This window comes from Limanda limanda, chromosome 10 (genome assembly GCF_963576545.1).
Source record: "Limanda limanda chromosome 10, fLimLim1.1, whole genome shotgun sequence".
Classification (NCBI taxonomy): domain Eukaryota; kingdom Metazoa; phylum Chordata; class Actinopteri; order Pleuronectiformes; family Pleuronectidae; genus Limanda; species Limanda limanda.
This window is the reverse complement of record NC_083645.1, coordinates 9,192,593-9,214,253: the sequence shown is the minus strand read 5'-3', so window position 1 is coordinate 9,214,253 and position 21,661 is coordinate 9,192,593. Positions and strand designations below refer to the sequence as shown.

At 46.8% G+C, this 21,661-nt stretch overlaps 1 protein-coding gene across 6 annotated transcripts in view; it reads left to right on the top strand.

The window, feature by feature from the left end:
* The window catches only part of tenm2a (teneurin transmembrane protein 2a), a 162,749-nt gene that overhangs the window by 116,328 nt on the left and 24,760 nt on the right, over nt 1-21,661 (top strand). For 4 of the 6 annotated variants that reach the window (XM_061079822.1, XM_061079821.1, XM_061079825.1 and 1 more), the window contains 7 exons: nt 10,672-10,794; nt 12,197-12,402; nt 12,990-13,185; nt 15,210-15,311; nt 16,311-16,505; nt 17,787-17,987; nt 20,555-20,740. In XM_061079822.1, the coding sequence (XP_060935805.1) occupies nt 10,672-10,794; nt 12,197-12,402; nt 12,990-13,185; nt 15,210-15,311; nt 16,311-16,505; nt 17,787-17,987; nt 20,555-20,740 (1,209 nt within the window). Of the gene's footprint in view, nt 1-10,671; nt 10,795-12,175; nt 12,403-12,989; nt 13,186-15,209; nt 15,312-16,310; nt 16,506-17,786; nt 17,988-20,554; nt 20,741-21,661 lie in introns of all 6 variants that reach the window. The other 2 variants (XM_061079824.1, XM_061079820.1) reach the window with 1 other exon arrangement.

Sequence of the window (21,661 nt, the reverse complement as noted above, 5' to 3'; positions counted from 1 at the left end):
GCACCTACACACAACAAACAGGGCTCCACACACTCCAGGCAACTCTGCGTGACATGAGTGCCTGATCTCTCCCCGAATGTATCTGAATGTATTTACAGATTTTGATAGAGACGAAGGAGGGCCTGCATCTAATCAAATAGGCGCCTGCCCCAATCTGGGAGGTCTCGGATCCCGTTCCGGCAAAGATCTGCTACAAATTGAGCCCTGCTCGAGGCGAGAGCTTTGAGCAGCACGGTCAAAACCTGACTCAGCAGGAGCTCCGGCCTCCACTATGTAAACAGCCAGCCGAACAGACAGGAGGATACATTAACCGCAGGGGCTGTTTCAGTGAGCAGGTATCAGTCAGGGTAGGAATCCTAACAGACCCAGCAGGGGAGAGGATGTTTCTCACTGATCTGAAGCCAACGAGCAATAGTTAAACTCAAAGGGATGGCCGACACTCAGAGGAGAGCACTTACTGAGCACCTCAGGATGAGAGTCTGATGGCTGTCGAATGGTAGATCTGTGGGAAGAGAGGGAGAGAGAGCCTCGCTCAGAGTGTGTGGGAGTGGGTGTGTGGGTGTTGATTTCATTCCTTTTGACCTCGTTCACCGGACAAGAGAACGCAGACATGTGTGTGTCTGTGTGTGTACGTGTAAGACAGAGAGAGAGAGAGAAAAGGGAGACAATAAAAAGACAAAGGAAGTATATACTGTACAGTGTGTGTAGGGGGGGTGTCAGAGAGAGAGAGAGAGGGGGCAGATGTGTCACTGAGCCCTTGATTAGCCTCTTACCCCAGAGACCAAAGTCAACAGATGGGGGCTCTTAAAAAAATTGTGGCATCAGCAGAAAGAACAACTCCTTCATTGCGTCTACATGCATTATTAATATAATTTACATTATTTATTTTAAATATACTATATATATATATTTTTTTTTTCATCTAACTCAGCATCCATCCATCCATCCATAGTGATGTTTGGATTGATGCACCTCTGGATGCGTCCAAATGTGCACTCAGGTCTGTGCCTGTGTGCACATGTCCTCCTTTGGCCTGCCCTTGAGAGGGCTGCGTGTCCTCCAGAGCAGATCAAAGCCCGGTGCCTAGGGCGCAGAGACAGATACACCCTCTCCTGAGCTTCAGACTGTCACACTGCAGTGGACAGCCACATATGGAGCTACGGAACCAGCGTGAGGAGGGAGAAGGAAGGCCACAACTCCCACAAAGTTCACAAACCTCCCCAGAGATACTTGAGGGCAGGGATGTAGTGGGACACAGTGACAACAACAATCTCTGTTTTATCTGTATTATTTTATTTTGTGCAAATAGAGCTCAATGTGGCATTGTTGACACAAATACTTGTTTTTTTAGAGCATCCCTACATTCATTATCTGTAGGCCTACTGCTTATCCTTTGGGGGCCACAGGGGCTGGAGTCAATCCCAGTGGACTTAGGGTGAGAGGCACCCTGGACAGGTTGCTAGCTTATTGCAGGACCAACACAAAAAACACACAACATTTAGAATAAAGGAAAATACAAAACCTACCCCAGGATCCCAGCCACTGATCCCGACAGAGCATCACTGTTAACGGTCCTTAAGGTTCTTTAAACGTGAATACCAAGCTTTTAACAACCAAGCTGATTCCTTCGCTTCATGGACTCAAACAGTTGACAACTCAAATACCTGTTTACATCAAAATTGTCAGGTTTTAAACATCGGTAAACCCACTTAAAATAAACTACGCTGCTCTAACCTCACTGTCTTGCCAAATTAGCATGTGCACAAAGGTGTCACGTTTCACTGCCGACTGCAGCTGAAGCTGATAATACCCTGTCTGCTGAAGAGTCATTTGACTTGGGAGAAATTGCCGATTGTATCCGTTCCCATTGCAGACAAAAGCCAGATGTTATTGGGGTTTTTTTTTGACTAGTGGAAAAAGGGCACACAGCTCGTCTGTTTCAAAAATGTATAACTTTGTTTTGTTTGCAATATCAAGAAATTTGTTTGCATACTACTCCAAGTGCACTGTCACTTTTCGGTATTATGGTACATTTTATTAATGAAATTCAGTGACTGTAGAACAAAGGTTGCTTAAACATTTTCTTTAAGCTCCATTTTTCTGTACGTTTAGTGTTTTTAATATACCGATGGTCAGCATTTTACTGCCGAGCTTAATCGTCCCGCTGGCTGTAATTCAGGAAGCCGAACAAGGCTGAAATGATACTTTATTGTTATTATCACTTCTTGCTAACTGCCGGGTCCCCGTTTAATCTGCTGTGAGGAAATGTGTTGCTCTGGTTTGTTGTCTGTGCCGAACAGAGCTGTAACAGTTGCCAAGCCTGAAACCCAAGTGTTTACCTGGCTTTCTGTAGCGTTAATCGTGCGGCGAGTTTCAGTCGGTAGAGCTCGCCACTCATGGGGAGGTTGGGTGGGTTTGTGGTACCGGGTTTGTGCGTTACGTGTGTGAGAAATAGAGCCCTGCGCTCACTGGAGGGACTGTGCCGAGCACCGAGAGCCATGTAGCGTGAAGAGGACCCCTCCGAGGCGTCCGCCCAGGAGCCCACTCATAAATTACACTGGGACACATGTGCCTGAGCAGCACTTTTCTTTTTTGTGTGTGAGCATGCGTGTGTGTGCTTCTTCCCTTGCATCGACCAATGCAACGTATGCGAGTGCAATGTGTGTCTGATTGTGTGGCTTTGAGGGCAGGTTGGCCTTCAACTGACTTATTTTTCCTGACTTATTTTTCAAAACCATAAATATAGCTTCAGAAACAACTTTCCGGAAGCACACAAACACATGTTCACACACTGAGAACCTTTAACAAAGACAGCACTTAGAATGCTTCAGGGGTATGGTAGACAATGTCCCTTTGAAGCAATATTCACTAAGTGTGGCTGTAAGAATGGAGCCATGAGAATGAGATAAACACACACACATAAGTGCGGAGAAACATATCTGTGTGCCGGTACATTCCTGCACCTGTATGTGTGTTCGCAACAGTTTGAGAGCATTTACTTGTTTGTGAGGACAGACAGCAGTTTTGCATAAAAGCTCTCAACTCCAGTGGAGTATGGCCTCCTCTTTACGTGTGAAGGAATGACTGAACGGATGGAGGGAGGAGGATAAACGAGAGTGCTTGTTCTTCATTCCCCCGGCGTCTTGTTTGCTTGCTCCGCATGGAGCACCGGAGCCAAAGGAGAGGTGGTTGCTAGGATACAGGTGAACGGTTGGCATCCAGGAGGGAGGACGGGTCCGTCATTGTGAGCGGCAACCTGGAAAGTGCGAGATAGAGGGAAGGCAAAGGGAGAGCAAGAAGAGAAATGGGTGGAATAGAGTCAGGGCAGAAGAGGGCAAAGGGGGGAAGAGGGAGATGCGTCACTGTCGGCATGTAGACGGAACAGAAAGGGAAGAGGGAAAGGAGGATAGATTACGGGACAGACGGAGGGAAGGAAGGCTGAGCCTGATATGTCACTGTCAGCCCCAAATGGGGGGAGGGGAGGAAGGGGGTGACAGGGAGGGAGGAGCAGGAGTGACAAGACAGCCAGGTGCGGAGAGGAGAAACCGAGGGGGAGGCAGAGAAAGAGGCGAGATGAAGGAGAGCGCGGCCTCCTGAGGTTCTGTCACCTGGAATAACTCTGGGACTAATGTCTCCTAATTGATCACAGCGAGCAGAGAACAGAGGGAGTGTGACAGAGAGAGGAGAGGAGGCAGTGGAGGACAAGAACCAGAACAGGGGGATGATGACAAAAGTAGTCAGAAAGGATATAAAAAAAAGAGAAGAAGACGGAAGCGTTCGCGGACAGAGCGCGGCGAGAGAGCGGGAGGAAAGGAACAGAGGAAGAGATGCATCGCAGACGAGGGAATACACAGATGAAAGATCGAGGACATGTCAGACTACTTGTGTCTAGTGTTTTCACACACACACACACACACACACACACTCACACACACACACACACTCACACACAGGCCCAGGTGTGCCCTTCATTGCGATGAGCAAACTTGCTAGCGGGCGCTTGTGTCACCTTTGCAGGGGTGTATGGCGTGAATGTGTGTGCGTGCGTGGTGGCTGAATTTGTCAGCCACAGTGGCACACTCCACATGGTATTGTCACCACTGATGAATGAGAGCGCACGCACGCACTCACATGCACGCACACACACAGACATTCGCAGCGTATTTTTAGTCTGCTCCCAGCTCCCCTTCCTCTGGATTAAAATGACCCACACACACATGCAAACACACACACACACACACACACACACACACACACTGTCATCGAGTGTGACCTTCATGCCTCGAGACCGACCACTTTCCATCCATCATGGCTGTCTCACTGGTCCAGACTGATCACAATCGCTTACTGCCCGCTCTTCCCGCTTATAAGTGCCTTGCTTGGGTCGTATCACTGCTCCCTTACATAATAACATGTTAATGATTATATTTTAGTCTGAAATGATCTATAGCTTCAATATTTTCTCTCAAATTCTTATCAAAGTGGTGTAAATTAGAATCTACAGATTTCTACTCACTTTTCAAACAACACTCTTATTCAGGGAGCGCAGAACTCCACCAAGTCCCCTCAAGGTCAATCAAGCCACACCAAATTTCAAACACTCATAGCTATCAGTTCCCTTAATTTGCCTAGTTTTTCCATTAAGAACCATGAAATATTCTCTGAGAAATTAATGAAAATGTTGAAAAACACCCCACATTGCAATGTAAAATATGTTATCCTGGATACGCTCTTGGATCTGCTTACCACATCCTATTTGGGGTTATTTGTATTAACTTGGAAGGAAGTCTGCATCTACATCTTTCTAACGCGTGCAAAATAGTATAATTAGAGATATTAATGTGTGAAATGTGGATCAAATATACTGCCTTATTAAACACCAACATGAAACACATACTGTCAGACTCAGGTACATGAGGGCAGACTGCAATACCGTGATTGATAAAGGTCAGAAAAATAGATGTTATGTCTTTTATCCCGTCTCACTAATCATCTGTGGTACCGCTCCCTGGGGGGTTGCCGACCTCAAGTTTGGGAACCACTGCCTTAGTAATTGCTTGTAGTTTTAGAGACTGAGGAGAAAATTCAAATGAGTTGCTAATTTATACGACAAAAACTCTTTTGTGGTAATTTTCCTCCCTCCGAGACTTTTGAAGTAAAAAAAAAAAAAAAACAAGAGTAGTGAGCCCTTGAGGATCGGGCCTGCCTGGTGAACTTGTGTCCGACTCGCAGGCATCACAATGTGGCTGCTTTCCAAACCCCAACACCTTGACCCCAGAGTCCCCTCGCACTCTGCATGTGGCTTCCCTTCTGCTGATGCAAGCTGGAACAGCCAGAGGTCAGAGCCAGTGTCGCTCAAGCCAGTGTGTGTGTGTCCGTGTACGCTGGCGTCTGCATGGGTGCAGAGGTGAGGGCACGGTTGGGCATATGGTGAAATGCAGGAAGCTGGGACATAAGGCTCAGACGTGAAGCGTGTGTCTGTAGCAGCAGGGCCTGTCGGGATGATAAAGGTTAGGATCTTACCACACGCTGCAAGTCCAGGAGAAGAGCAGGGTTTGGCCAGGCCCGGGCAAAGGGTGCTATACCATCTGCAGCAGAGGGATAGATGGGTCATATGCACTGGTCAGGTAATACAAAGCAGGGGGCACACATGGTGGTCCAGAATGCGGTGCTTACATCAATGTTCTTCCTTTGACTTCCTGTTAGTGAACCTGAAGTCTCAGTACGTGCTCTGGAGCCGTTATTCCAGGCCCTGACGTGTGCGTTCATCCATTATCTGCAGCCTCACTGACGTCATCACTACTCTCGGTTCATATTGCCCACATTAGCCCGCATGGGTTCTTTCCATTTATTTACTTCCTCATTCATTTATTCATTAGCACAGGTCTTATCGGGGGCCCAATCGTTAGTCCAATTAGGCCCATGTTGCTTCACTAGTCCTGAAACAGGAGATGGATGAAGGTGAAGTGAAAGAAAGCGCTGTCCTCTCACCTCCTCCTCTCTGTCTCTCATTTTCTCTCTGACTCTCGTCCTCCACGGCGTAGGCTACTCTTTCACCGTCCTCCCCCCCCACCCTCCCTCACTCATTCTCTCTCGGTCTCTGATCTGCGATAAGATAGCATAGTTCCTCATATCCTGTTTCTAATACAGATCGATGAGAGGGAGAAGGACCGAGGTAGGACGGGATGAGATGAGGTAGAGTGGGTTGATGTGAAGGGGAGAAGGAGGTGGGAGGGAGGGAGGGAGGGAGGGAGGGAGGGAGGGAGGAGATGGGTGGTGGGGGGGGGTCAGGGTAGAGATATCTGAAGAGGAAATGAGGATTCAGAAAGGAGGACATCACTCAGATGCACATCTCTTTTCATTTAGCCTATCACAGGCACACACACACACACACACACACACTCGCGCTCACACACATCTGCTACATCTGCGTCGTCTCCGTCTCAATATTTCAGTGCCAATAAGAAAGCCATTTGGCTGCGTGATTGAGTGAGTTGCGGCGTCTCTCCACCTAAGACACTGTTCTTTGCAGGTACCAGAGCCCAGAGCAACTCACATAACCTTTTGTGTTGCAGTCAATTACAGTTCAGTTGCATCAGCTGGGTGAGGAGGTCCCAACGGGGGGTTGCGATGTGTGAGCCTGTGTGCGTGCTTGTTGTTAATACCGTGCAATTTGAAGCATGCATACGCCGACACACACACACACAAACACACACAGAGGCAGACAAATTGTCTCTCTTAGAGTATATGACCCCCAAGGGCAGCAGCCGAGCACCGCCCCCGTCCCTCTGTCTGAGACTCTAAATGATCTCAGCAAGCAGCGCCTTCAAACTTAGCAGAGAGAGAGAGAAGGCTGCTTTATTTATAGACTACATAAGTACATATTGTGTGATAAATTCCAAGAAATATCCCAAACGGCGTGAATATTGAGGAACCTGAGGCAGCGCACTGTTTTCCCCCTCGGTCTCACCAACACTAGCACCGCACCCGTCGAGATGGAGCGGGAGGTGCGAGCGATTGTGAAAGTTTTTTTTCTCAGGTGGCTGCTTCTTATGCATGTGTTTGTTTTGCCCAACAAAATGTTTACCGGCCTTTTAAATGAGGGCTTCGGAGATGGCGGCGGGCGGGAAGGGGGGGAAGAGAGAAAGGTAGAGCGGCAGGGAAAAAAAGGCTTCCTAAACCAATTAGCAGCTGGGCCAAGGATTGGGGGGCTGGTCTCAGCCACAATTACCTCCCTAATTGAGGTCAGAGTTGTTAATTTAGTGGTGAATTAGAACAGTTAATATGCATTTATCAGGATGGCCAGGGGAGACGGCTGTGTGTGTGTGTGTGTGTGGTGTGTGTGTGTGTGTGTGTGTGTGTGTGTGTGAGTGTGTGTGTGTGTGTGTGTGTGTGTGTACACTTGTTCTCTGTGTTGCTTTAGTTGAAGTGCAAGAGATTGCAAACAAAAACGTGCGAGAGGACCATTCTCTGCCTTCGGTGTAATTAGGAGCGGTGCAATTGGTTCAATGGGAGATGCTGCAATTTAAATAGGCAATGATAAGGTTGAGTTGAGACAGAAAAGGGCGAGGGACGGAGAGGAAGGAAGAGAGAGAGAGTAGGGGGGGGGGGGAAACAGTTGGAACATGTTCCAGAGCACAGAATGATGATGATACAATATTTTTCCAGTCAGGGGACACTCTGCCACAAAGTCACCTGTCTGCCTCTCATGCAGAAGTCCATTAACACCCTTTAACTCTGAGGTGTGTAAATATTTCTCGGAACACACACATGTGCGATTGTGCGTTGTGTGTCTGTCGGGTCGCCTGTGTCTCGAGCCACTTACTGTCACAGGATGAGTCACGGCCATCTTTTCTCACCGAGCCCAGTCAATGAATACAGGGCCAGTCATCCCTTAAATCTCTCCTCCTCTCTTCCTCATTTCATCCGTTGGGGCCCTTATTCATCTCGTCTTCCCTTCTGTGCAACATCAAGTGTAGCCTGTTTTCCCTGCTCTCCTTTTTTTTCCTTTTTTTTTTATCCTCCGGGGATTTTTATACGTTTTTTAATATTCTCTCAGTTCTCGTCGTCCTCCAGTATTCATCTCTGTTCCTCCCCCCCCCCCTCGTCTCCAGCCCCTCCAGCTCCTGGCCGTTGCCCCCATCGCCCGTCCTCTCTTTGTCCATCAGTCCTTCTTCCCTCTCTTTTCTTTTGTCACATGATCTCGTGTGACTGTGCCGGTTCAGATACTGTCTTTTGCAGTCGATACTGGCAAGCACTTTGCCGCTCTGAATTATGTATTGAGATTACATAAAAAACCTCATGAAGCAACTGATCTATTTTTAATCCAACTCGTTTGCTTGTTAAACCTGCTTCTCTGTGATCTTTCCGTGTGCGTGTGCATGCGCATTTGTGTGGTTGTGTGTGTGGGGAGGTGTGTGATAAATGAACATGAGTGAGACGACAGATTAGAAAGGAAAACACAGCCTGAGACCGACGGCCTCTCCTGTTCTTCCGTCTTCTGTCAGTTGAGTTCAATACAGATAGGATTTACTAGCATTGTGCTCGGTGAAGCTTTCCCATGCAGCCTGAAAACAGTAATTACAGCAATTATGATCCGAAAGGAAAATGCTTAGAATTATGGCAACACAAAGCTAAATACATCAATTTCAGTAGTTTCATTTGGGATAAAATTACACCCCTAACAAAGTTAGAAGTTTTGTTGAAATGAGGGATGGAGCTTGTACAGAGAACGATAACAAGTGTTTCTCTCTTTGTCTTGTTTTTCCTCTCTGTCTCTCTCGTTCGGTGTCGGTGCTGCAAAGAAAAACCTGTTGACAAAGTAACTGGGTTCGATGCTCCTGTCGCAGAGGAGGAAGAGTGCCATCTATTGGTCAGACTTTCACAACCTCCGGCAGGAGAGGGAAAAAATTGTGATAGGAAACCACATAAGTGCAGCGACCCAAGCCCACACACACACACACACACACAATGAACAGACACACACAACAAGCCAACTATAGGGCTGTCTGGTGCGTTCTTAGGGATGACCTAGATTGGGAGCGCCGTCACAATAGACTCAGGATTGCTTACTGTCTCCACCTGATTCAATAGGTAATCTTTCCATCGACCGCCACTCCCCCCAACCCCCCCGTGATACCATCTCTGCATGTGCGTGCGCCGGCACGTGTGCACGGATGCATGTCTGCGTTATCTACAAGGAGGGACAGGCAGAGATAAGACGAGAAAGGAGAAAGAAAAGAGGGGGGGAATTAAAAGGAGGGAGAGGGATGAAGGTCAGCGCGTCGAGAGAGGAGAGGGCAAGAGGTGGATGTAAGGAAAAAAGAGGGAGACAGGGGGAGGGAGGACACTGTAGTCTCTGTTGCTTTTCACTTTCCCTCCCTCTTTTCTTCTTTGTAACCACCCTACACACACACACACTCACCCTACCCCGATGAAAAATATAAAAAGAGCTGACGGCGGAGGCCGGGCAGCAGTCGAGGTGTCAGCGCTTTCCTTTGACCAACAATGGGGAGGAGGAGGAGGAGGAGGAGGAGGATGTGTGGTGGGGGGGGGGCATAAAAAGAAAGAAATACAGAAACAGAGTGAGAGTGGGAGAGAGATGGGTGAGAATGAGTCTGCCCCGGCAGCAAATCCTAAAGCCGCATCTCCCCTTCTTCTGCAACTTTTACACTCATCCCTCTCCGTGCGTGCGTGCGTGTGTGCGTGTTTGTTCGTGTGTGTTCGTGTGTGTGTAAACCCTGGGCAAGTGGAGATGGAATTTGATGAGAGGGAAATTGATTCCCGGGCCTCAGATGCAGGTGTTATGGGCCCATGTGCCGGGGGTTACAGCCAATGCTGAGAGGCATGCAGTAACACCTACATAATGCATGTGTGCTCTCAGAGCTCACACCACTGTGTTTGTGCATCTACCACTGCAGGTGCACTGGGGCCGTTGTGCAACTTTTTTTTTTTTTTCTTCTTAATATGGAGCAAACAGAAACAAATGAAATCACTCATGTGCAAGAAAACGTGTGTATCCGTCAGCATGAATCAAAAGTACTGTAAAGGGATGGGCTTCTTTCTCACTGTTCTGCTATTTTTGGGGAGCCGTTAGAGGAGACGAAGGGAGAGCAAGGGGCTGACAAAGTGAGGAGAGAACGCACCGGAGCAGTCGCACACCAACAGCAACACGCAATAACACAACAGAGGACAAAAGGAGAGGAGAAGGGAAAGTCATAGAGCCGTCTCTTCAGAGAGCAATCTGTCACCTGCTCTCCGCGAGTCGGTGTAAAGGCCTCCGAGTGAAAGCAGGAGACACTGTCAGGTTGAAAGAGGATTGAGAGAGGTTGAGGCAAAAAGGGAGGGAGACAATGATTTGTTCTCTTGTCGTTTTTAATTGTCAGCCGTGCAACGCTTGCCTCCGTTTTTTGGGGGGCTGCGGGCTACCTGCCACTTCGCCTCAGTGTCTGTGATTGATAAAAGTGTAAAAGCAGTGTTATATAAAAAGCAGCCCTGGTTGCAGTATAAATGACAGATCAGACTTACAGGGGTCGACCTGCTGTATTTCTGTGGTACGGCTTTATTTTTTAATCCTGGACCTGTAATAAATCCACCATTCAAGTCATATGTCCTCTAACTCCCTCCTTTCCCTTCTCTCTCTCTTATCCCTCTCTGTCCCTTTGTGTGCAGCGATCAACTTTCTGGGCTTGACATGGCAGCTGAAGGCATCCGACGGCCAGGTGTTAAACAACGGACTGGGCACCGGCCTGCCTGTCAACAGCGACGTGGCCACGCTGCCCTCTGGAGGCAGAGGTATGAACTGCAGTACAAACAACCCCCAACGTTGAGATCATTAACTATCTTCTCTGCAGCAAAAAAAAAAAAACTGTCATTTATTTCTCCGTGCCGCCGTGCTTCATAGTTCTTCCACATTAATGAGCCGCACTCTGCAGAGGGTAACATGCTCCTTCATTACAATGAGCAGAGCTGCTGTGGTTTATCAGTCAGCCACGGATACTTCCACCCCGGTGTTGTAAACACTCACCGGAATGCCAAAATGTGTATTAATCCACTGCTGAAAATAGTCCCAAAAAAATGCTATATCTACTCCTGAAAAAAACCTACACGTTTTTGACCCGTTTTAAAGATTTATGTGTTTAGCAAGAGTAAACAGGCTGGGGGGGCCTCAGTGGCGCAGACTGGAGAGTCAGAATGAAATGAGAGTCAGACGAACACATCGCTGGGTTTGTTGAAAGCAAGACAAATAATGGAGACTTCCAGCGATTTCCCTTTAAGGCCTTTAAAATGCTGTGTCTGCTGTGCAACCACGTACCAAAGCAGTCCAAAAGATTACTTTTTACACCCAAACACTCACCAACTAAAATATCTCCATAATTCATGGAAGGGTACTAGCTGTGCTATCAGTTTGTGCTGTGTAACCCCTCCGCTGAGTTGTGTCAGGCTAGGTTTATCGTCTCAGTCAGCAGCAAGGTAAAGCACCAAATGCACCCCCCAGTATTTCTCTCTCTCTCTCTTTCTTTCTCTACCTCTCTCTCTCTCAAGGCCCCATGCGGTTTTCTATCTATTCTTCTTCCACTCGCTCGATCTCGCTCTGCAACACACACAGCACGTACTATAGATACATGTGGGCTGCTGCTTTGTGTCTGTATTCTGTATTAATGAGAGGACTGTTGTATTGTGTTCCCCAGCCGTCTGGGCCAGATGCTGCCGTCGTTCTTCTCATTGTTACTTTCATTTCTTCCCGACTCTCTGCAAACACACATACACACGCTCGTTCGCTCGCACTCAGTCTTTTTTCCAACCGGGCCCTAAAGTCTCTGCTGTTAGATGACTGACCTGATTGCAGGATGCTGTGTTTTTCTGCGTGCGTGCCTGTTTGCGTGTCTGCTTGGAAAGCTCTTCCCCTGCAGTTCCATCAGCTCGCTCATTTAAGCCCAGACAACAAAGTCCACAGTCTTGCAGGCTCCGCAACAAAAGGCATCATTTTGCATCCTGCCGTCGCCTAACAGCACTCGCTTGAACACAAGCTGCGGACGCACAGTTTGCAGAGCTAATGGCGCTCGTCCCCCTACTATTCAATGACCATGAATTTTTATAGCAAATTATTCCCAGTAAACTGTGATGATTAACTATTGACTCTGACAATCGATGCATATAATCACAGATTATACAGTTTCTTTTCCCCTCGTTCCAGGTCCGTGGGCAGGCCGAAACAGCAGCATAGACACGGGCAACATTGAGGTCGGGAGGCGGGTGACTCAGGAGGTGCCGCCGGGGGTGTTCTGGAGGTCCCTGCTGCACCTCAGCCAACCCCAGTTCCTCAAGTTCAACATATCCTTGGGCAAGGACGCCCTGTTTGGAGTGTACATTCGCAAGGGCCTGCCTCCGTCACATGCACAGGTAAAATCTGGCAATTGAAAGTCTTGCAGGGGAACGATCTTCCCACGGAATTATCATTTTAATCATGGCAAATTCTCCACAAAATGAAGAAGTCATTTGAAAAAACGTCCTAAAATCCACTTGTGACTTATTGTAATAGATGTTTGAATAAAACTAATTCAGGCTAAGATTTATACTTAATTTAATTTCACAGTAATGTAAGTTTTAGTGCCTCTTATTAAGTAGAAACTACTCAATTAACAGCGGATTTGATTTGTAGAAGAGGATAATTGCACACAGAGAACTGTTTCACTGCCTGACCTGGTAGAGAGACGGCAGCTGAGGCTGTGGCGCTGCAGCAGAAGCACGTCTGAATGTGTCTTCGGAGAATGTCTGTCTGAGTCGAGGGGTTCTGTCTGTTGCATTCTTCATGCTTCCCCGGCAATTTCCAACCGCACGTCCTTCCCTCCATCTTTTAATCTTCCTGTACACACAACTGTGGGTCATTTTTCTCAGTGTGAAGAAGTGCCAGTACAGCACTTCATCAATGAATCATACATTTCGTACTTGCACTCCTGTTCAACTTTCTCTCACTCTTTCTCCCTCAGTATGACTATATGGAGCGGCTGGACGGGAAGGAGAAGTGGAGCGTGGTGGAGTCTCCACGGGAGAGGAGGAGCATCCAAACCGTGGTCCTTAATGAGGCAGTGTTTGTCCAGTACCTGGATGCCGGCGCCTGGCACCTGGCCTTCTACAACGACGGCCGGGAAAGAGAGATGGTCTCCTTCAGCACAAACATCATGGGTGAGGGAGAGGCCAAAACTGTGAGACGAAAGAATGAATTGGCAGGCTGGTGATTAAACACAGCCGTTTAGAAGATGGAAAGTTAAGGGAGACCAAGCTTTTCACCAGCAGTAATTTAAAAGGTCACGCCTCTGATTTAGCATTGGACAGTTTCAAAAAAAGGATCAAATCAATACATCAGAACCTTTTTATGTCTTTTTTATTCAATGCATCTACATGAACACTGGATCATTACGCAGGGTTTCCCCATTTAAAATCTAAAAATAATTCTAAATCTAAAATGTTGTGCCTTAAAAAGTCTTTGTTAAATATTAATAAAATGCTCCATGTGTGGATATTTCTTTCTCTATGATACAGATATTAGCAAACTTCAATAAAACTACAAACAAAACCAACTAGTGACTACACTCACTTTGGTTGTTGGAAAGACCAAAGTTGGTTCTTGTGGCATTTTAAGAGTTATTCTCTGCAAGGCTACTTCACCTTATCCTCCATTAGTAATTCCAGGACTTGTCATTCTTGACAAAGATCTGTAATTACATCCATTATGGTCTTAAAAAGTCTTAAGTTTAACTTGAAACAGGTCGAAACCATGTTACATGCAGAGAGACTTTAATACATTAATTGGGTGCTTTCCCCTTTAAAAGGAACATAGTAGCATTTACGTCAAAGATTTATTTCGTTCAACTTGACAAAGACTTTGCACATTCACAGGGTGAAAATCACACCAGCAGCATGTGTACAATGTTGCCACTCGCCACACAACTATAGTAACATTGTCAAGTTGGCAGGACCGCTTAGTGAGTTTAACAATCTGTGTTTGCCAAAAAAAAAACGTAGCACGACAAGTGGAGAATGTGCAGTCAAAAACAAAACACAGCTTTTTATATCCGAGAGTTTAGAATCACTTCCATGGTGTAAGTGCACGTGTGAAGAGGATCAGTCTGCACCACATATACCAACGGAACGTATCCAAATAAAAATAATACAACAACCCTGCAAACTGGATGTATTTAGGAGCCGGAACAGCGGCACAAATAATTTCAGAGTCACAAACCTGAGTACAAGTGGGGGGATGGATAGAAGGAGTCAAGTAGTTTGAAGGAATCCTTCAATGTCAATATCTGGCAGTAGAGGTTTTAGTAGGAGAGGTGTGAAAGAACGAGAGGCAGAGGCTGCAAGGGCAGAATTAGAGTGAGAAGTCAAGGAGGGAGCAGGAGGGAAGAAAATAATGGCAGGGGGCAAAGCCAGAATGAAGTGAAGTGGAGTGAAGGGCGAGGAGCTGAAGAGGGGAGTGAAAGAGAGGGGATGCATTAGGGTAAGAGGGAGAGACGAGGGGATGAGATTTGGGAGGTAAATGGCTGAGGACAGCGAATCGGGGGGAGGAAGCGTGAGGAGAGGAAGGCAGCGTGGATGGGCTGAGTAATGATGTGGAGACGAGTGGAAGCTGGGAAAAGAGGAAGGTTCAAAATCAAAAATGGCTCCTCAGCCGCTGGCATTGACCCTGTTTCCTCCCAACAAACTGTTTGCACTGAGTTCACACGAGCAGAAAGGCACTCCAGCTCAAACCTGCCAAGTTCCGCCAAACAACCACATGTGTATGAAGTATTAATAAACTCAGTGGGACCCGATTCAGGCGTAAACAACCGAAGTGAGAATGTGGAGAGGAGGAGCAGCCGGGTTGGAGGAGGTTGGTGTAGAGCAAGGGGCCAGACTCTTATTTCTGACACAGCGTGCAGGGAAACGCTAGATATGCGGTGATACCAATCTGAAGGAAACGGCCGATTCAAAACGCATTCTCCCCACACTCTGAAAAATGCACTGAGAAGAATCGCGTGGAATCTTGAAGGATGGCATTTGCCTTTGATGTCTTTGTGTGACAGCGCGACTCGGGGCGCCTTGACACCATTTGTAGCATCTTAAAGAATGAACGGTGCCAATGATTTTAATCGAACGCTTTGATGCTTGCCATCAAACTCTCACGCTAACCCCCCCCCCCCCTCCTCTGTCTGTCTTCCTCACAGATTCGGTGCAGGAGTGCCCGCGCAATTGCCATGGCAACGGAGAGTGTAACTCCGGTGTGTGTCACTGCTTCCCGGGATTCCACGGCATGGACTGCTCCAAAGGTATGAGTTCCTTCTGCCGGGAAAAGTCGGCGTCGTCTCTTTCTCTCGTCTAATTAGTAGAGCAGGTACGTTTCATGCTGCAAAGTAGCGAGCGGATTAAGAGAGCGCTGAGACGGCGGGTGGCCTTCGGTGGAGCTGAGACATGATGAGTGATGATGAATGGCAGCTCCCCGAGCTAACGCCTCCTCGGCTCACCTGGGATAGACAGCTTTGATGAATAGTTTAGTTACCCTTGCCTGTAATTACTCTCCGTGTCATTGCCAGTCGCCAGACCCCTAACCGCTCTATTCACCCACCTGAATGGTGAAGTGTTCGGCGGGTCAGCGTTCGTGTGGGTGGGCCCCTTGGCTTTGTTTCACTGTTTTTGAAAATGTCTAAGAAGCCTGTGTTAGGCTTTCTCAGAGTAAGGACCCAATCGCAGACCAAGATGCAAAAAATACTTATTTATTTCAAAAATAGCAAAAAACAAGGATCCAAAAAGGCAAAAATGACAGGAGCAAAAAAACAGAAAATCCAATTCAATAGTTGGCAAAACAGAATTCCACAAAAGGTAAAAAAAATAAAGAGGATACAAAATCAGAATGTCAAATTACATACCAGATAAACAGACCTCAAAAACTCAGAATCCTGGCATGGCTTCTCACAGGCAAAAACGATACAATCCGACAGGGGACAACAGAAAGACTGGGCTTATATAGAAGGAGGAACAAAGACACAGGTGAACAAATGAGGCAAACACTCAGGGTGATGATAGGGAACAGGTGAGGGGGAAAAAGAGCGGGAAGCAGCAGAGGGCGGAGTCTCCGGACAATAACAGAACACACATGGCCTGACAACATAACCACAACAAGCACATGACTATAAATAAACAGGGGGAAACACATGGAATAACAAAACACATGCAGGAGGCACAAGGTAAAAAGTCTCAGATCACCGTGATCTTAACAGCCTGCTAATGATTTTTTCCTCTCATCCCTTCTCTTTCTCTCTTTCCTCCAGCGGCGTGCCCCGTGCTCTGCAGCGGCAACGGCCAATACGACAAGGGCTCCTGTGTGTGTTACAGCGGCTGGAAGGGGCCCGAGTGTGACGTCCCCATCACGCAGTGCATCGACCCGCTCTGCAGCGGCCACGGCACCTGCACCGACGGCAACTGCGTGTGCTCCGTCGGCTACAAAGGGCCGAGCTGTGCCGAGGGTGAGAGCAGAAGAGTTAATGGTGTGGTGATCCCCCAAGGATGTGGGATGGTTTAATGTGTCACTCGGTTTTTTCTTTCTCTTCCAGCCTGTCTGAGTGATTATTTGTTTTCAGTACAACAAACACGCATAGTATACACACACACACACACGGCCCAAGTTCTCGTCAGAAAGACGGAGAGCGAGAGAGAAAGGGAGAGGTGGGGAAGGTCACGGGGTCAGGAGGTAAATATGTATGAAGAAAGAGCAAAAGGAGAGTCAGGGGTGATGAAAGAGAAAAAAGGAAAAAAAGTATCAGAGTGACAGAAGGAAGTGAAGACTCGGGGCCGGGGAACAATGTCAGCAGTTTCTCTCCTGCTCTTCTTTTTTTTCCCCTCTCCCTCTCTCTCTCTCTCTCTCTCTCTCTCTCTCTCTCTCTCTCTCTCTCTCTCTCTCTCTCTCTCTCTCTCTCCACCTCCCCCCTCTCATTCAATTTGTACCCCCCTCCCTCCTCCTCTGGTCTCAAATCTGATATTCATCACAGCCGAGTCCCTCAAACAATTTACCTGGAGTGCCGGCGACATGAAAATCGATCGCTGTGATCTGCCGCTTTCTGCCAGGCAAACAGAAATGGAGGGGCCAGGGGTCTCGTGCGAGCGTGTGCTTTTTTTATGAACGCTTGTGTCCTAAAAAAGGTGCAGCGGGGTCAGTCATGTCTGCGAGGGGGGAGGAGGGAGGGGGGGGGAATGGAGGACGAGGTGAGAGAGAGAGAGAGAGATAGAGCGGGACAGAGCAATGACAGGAGGCATGAGGAGGGGCGGGCGGGCGGGCGCTTTGCGAGGAGGAGGTAATTTGTCAAATTGGTTTTCACTCACTGCTCGGACTCGGAGCTGCCTGTCAACCTGGCAGACTGACAGTGTCACATCCCCCCCCCCCCCATGTATTAGCACATACGCACACATGTACACGCGCCCGTGCACGGAGGCAGACGGCTCACACAACATCGGATGTGTCAGTGAGACCTCGCTCCTCTTTCAGAGTGGAACACAGGCCCCAATTAGATGCTGGAGCTATTCATTATTGTGCAATTTAATTGCCTTAGTAATGTCCAGTAATGTTTTTCCCTTCATTTCATTATCTTTTTGTGTACACAAAGAATGAAAATATGTCCTCTGTCACATCTCGTTCTTTATTTAATACAGAAGAAAACTGTTATTTAATTTGTTTCTAACATCCGCTTTGTCTTTGTTCATTTTTGTTTTTCTTCATGGTGTTTTCTTGGTGCGGTCCTGGTTTAATGCAGTCAACTGCCTGGATCCGACGTGTTCCAACAACGGCATCTGTGTGAATGGGGAGTGCCACTGTAAGCCCGGGTGGGGGGGGCTGCACTGCGAGTTGCCCAGGGCCCAGTGCCCAGACCAGTGCCACGGCCACGGGGCCTTCATACCAGACACTGGGCTGTGCAGCTGTGACCCCAACTGGATGGGACCTGACTGCTCCATGGGTAAGAACGACTTCACAACTGATGGTCAGCCTGTTAGAGTAAATCACGAGTAAAGACGGAGTTTGGGGTTTAATAAAGAGGATAGGGCTGTATCTATAATACTACATTTCAGATAGAGAGCAGCCGAGGCTAATGCCGGTTGTTTTCTCTCAGAAGGTTGTAATGTGATAGCTTGAAGAATCAAAAAAGGCTATGTCGTGACCGGAAAGTATTTTTATGGCTCTAGTATGTTATCACCAGGCATATCATTAGCAGAATTGCTAATGCAAAAACGTAATAGTATAAATGTAGCCTTAGACTGACCATCCATAAACATATTTTGTGGTCCCTATGGATGTGTTTTATTTCACACTGCTGTATTTTTCTGACTGGGCTTGGAAGAAAGCTACAAATCTACAAACTTACTTACTTACCGTGGCAGCATCGATGCCACTGATTATCAGGGGCCAAATGCACGGCAATGCACTTTTTGGTATATTTCATTTTCATTTCAATGGGCTTTACATAACAGCAAACTCAATATAATAAAAGGTGCAAGATGATGCAGCCCCGATAACAACAAAAAGAAGAAAAAATAAGCAAACCATCCATAAAAAAACACAAGAAACCAATGCATCCAGTGGGCTGGAAAGAAAACAAACCACAAGCTCAGACCCCCCCCCCCCCACACACACACACACACACACACACACACACACACACACACACACACACACACACACACACACACACACACACACACACACACACACACACACACACACACACACACACAGACACACACAGACAGACACGTAGATATATATGGTACAAATAAGAAAGCTGCAGAAAATCCAGATCTCAGGTCATTAGATAGTTCCAGTAAATGCCTCCTTCCTGTATCAACAGTTGAAAGACCATTGCATAATAACCTGAAAGGTCCAAATGGTCTCAGGCTGTGAGCATGTAAGAAATTGTACCAGGGAGCCAGACTATTATGGGCTTCATAGATTATTATTATCAGCACATTGAAGTTAATTCTGTATTGTACTGGAAGCAAATGCAAAGGAGAGATTATGATATTTGAGAAACTCGATGACAACATGAATTTTGGAGAGGTGTTATTGTGGATAGTAACTCTTACAATCATCCAGTGAAGGCACTAAAGTGAGGATGTGCGAGACAAAAGGAAGATTGGAGTCTGGAGTCAATTCCTGCGATTCATAATACTTGGCTTCGCCGGGGATGGAGTTTAAAAAAAGAAGCGAGATATTGGTTGTTAAAGTAGCTGGATCCATGTTTAAAAGCCTTTTGTAATAAAAAATACTCAACTTCCACAGTTTTTCATCTCAATAAAAATAAAGCCACCTCTGTGAGAGAGACGGCAACCTCCACCGTGCCAGCCCGAGACGCTTTCCCGTCTCAGGATCACAAGCAGAGCGCCAGCATTTGTTACGAGAGAAGCGACGCTTGGCTTTAATAAAGAAAACATTGTTCGTCTCCGCAGGATACCCCGGCAAGTGTGTATCAAAACATCTGTACATACGACATTCAGCGCACACCGGGGTGTCCTGCGCACACGAGCACGATTGTCACATCTCACCACATGCACCGTCTCCGGCTGCAATATCTGAGAATCACAGTGACGGTAATGGAGCCTCGGCAAATAAACCCAGCCGTCGCAAAACTACTGTCACTGATTTTAACTGAAGGTGCATTGGTGGAGAATTGTATTTAGTGCAGATTAGGGGGTTTGATTTTTGTCTTTTCTTTTTCTTTGTCTCTTTTGCACTTGCCAGGATAACATGTTCGCTGTCACATGGGATGAAATCAAACACTCTATTCGCAGATTTAAACTGAAAATGAATTGGGTTTAAAAGTGAACGTTTTTAGACTTCTGTTAAAACATCACCATTTTTAAGTGGCACTTCAGTGACTAAATTACCACATCTAGTCAGAGCCTGCTTAACTTTGAAATATTGTCATTTCCTCTTGATACAGCCCAGACATCTAAAAACATATCCAGGCCTCTTTTGACCGGAATATCAGTGCTTACTACAAAGACTCGTACTTTTGTTGGAAGGCATATTCCTGACTTTGCTTTGGCTGCTAGGTTATTATCTCTATTATTAGTATGACTTTTATTATGTACTTCTATGTACTACTGTTTTCTTATTGTGCAGCACTTTGCACTTTGTGTTGAAAAGTGTTTTACAATTAAAGTTATTAGTTATTATTATATGCATTTTTATTAGAATTAGTATCATTTTTATTAGCATTGTTATTATTATTAAATCGTTCAAACTTGTATATTTTATGAAAACATTGACTATAAAATATTCATTGCGGATAAACCAGGAAGGATGAACACAAAGTTTGTACACAACGTCCAGCACACAAACAATAAAAAGTTACATCATATTGTTGAACTGTTTAAGGAGGAATAATTTGAAAGTATCTCCTGAGGAGGAATTAAAACAGGCAGGTTAGCCACAGGCACTGCAGTAGTAATTATAAACCTACAAAACACATCCACCTTCAAAGCCAGAAATGTTGTTCGTGACCCTGTTTGTTCTCACTTCCTTCAGAGGTTTGTTCCGTGGACTGTGGGACTCACGGCGTGTGCATGGGCGGCACATGTCGCTGTGAGGAGAGCTGGACCGGCTCCGGCTGTGACCAGCGCGTGTGCAACCCCCTCTGCATCAAACACGGGTCCTGCAAGGAAGGGAAGTGCCAGTGTCACCAAGGCTGGAACGGAGAGCACTGCACCATTGGTAAGTACCCTCTCTGTTTACGTGTGTGTGAGCGTATGTTTGTGTGGAGGTGTGTGTTTGATGTGTGTCTGCGTGTCAGCATGTGGGTGTGCACAGAAACACCAGCACCAAGTCTGCCCTAAACTGGCAGCTCCTTTCCACTTTGTTAGAGAAATCTGGACATGAGGAGTGGAGGCAAAAGAAGGGGACCTCAGGGGATTGAAGAGAGGGGTTGATGTAGGAGGCGGGCGAAACAGAGAGGAGAGGAGCAAACTTCTTTGAAGTGGGGGTGGGAGGATTACAAAAGAGCAGGATTTAGCTTCTGTTAGGTTGCCTCTCAACTGCAAGACTCCAGGAATCTTAGTTTCTCCGGCCTTTGAAACACCAAAGTTACGTGATGAAAGGCAAAACTCTTCACCTCACTTTGATCAAAAAATAGCTCCCTTACATTGTTTGTGTATGTGTGCATGCACACAGTTGTGCTAGTGTGTGTGTGTGTGTGTGTGTGTGTGTGTGTGTGTGTGTGTGTGTGTGTGTGTGTGTGTGTGTGTGTGTGTGTGTGTGTGTGTGTGTGTGTGTGTGTGTGTGTGTGTGTGTGTGAGTGTGTGTGTGAGACTCTTTATGTCAGCCACTGTCTCATATTGACATCACTGTCACGTTGGATGGATGAGTGCTAGATTCCTTTGATTCACCCGGAGCGCATTGAGACACAATGTCTCATTTCTCTGTCACCACAAGCACTGTGACTGCAATGTGATACACAAACAAAAACACCAAAACACTAACAACGCATATACATACATGTGCACGCATGCCAGCACATACATAAGCACCGGGGAACAAGAGATTATGATCCCCCCCCATTAGAAAGTAGGGCAGCTTTGACTGTAACATCAGCCCGAGATGAAAGAGTTGTCAGGCCTTCGCTTGGCGCTAAGAACA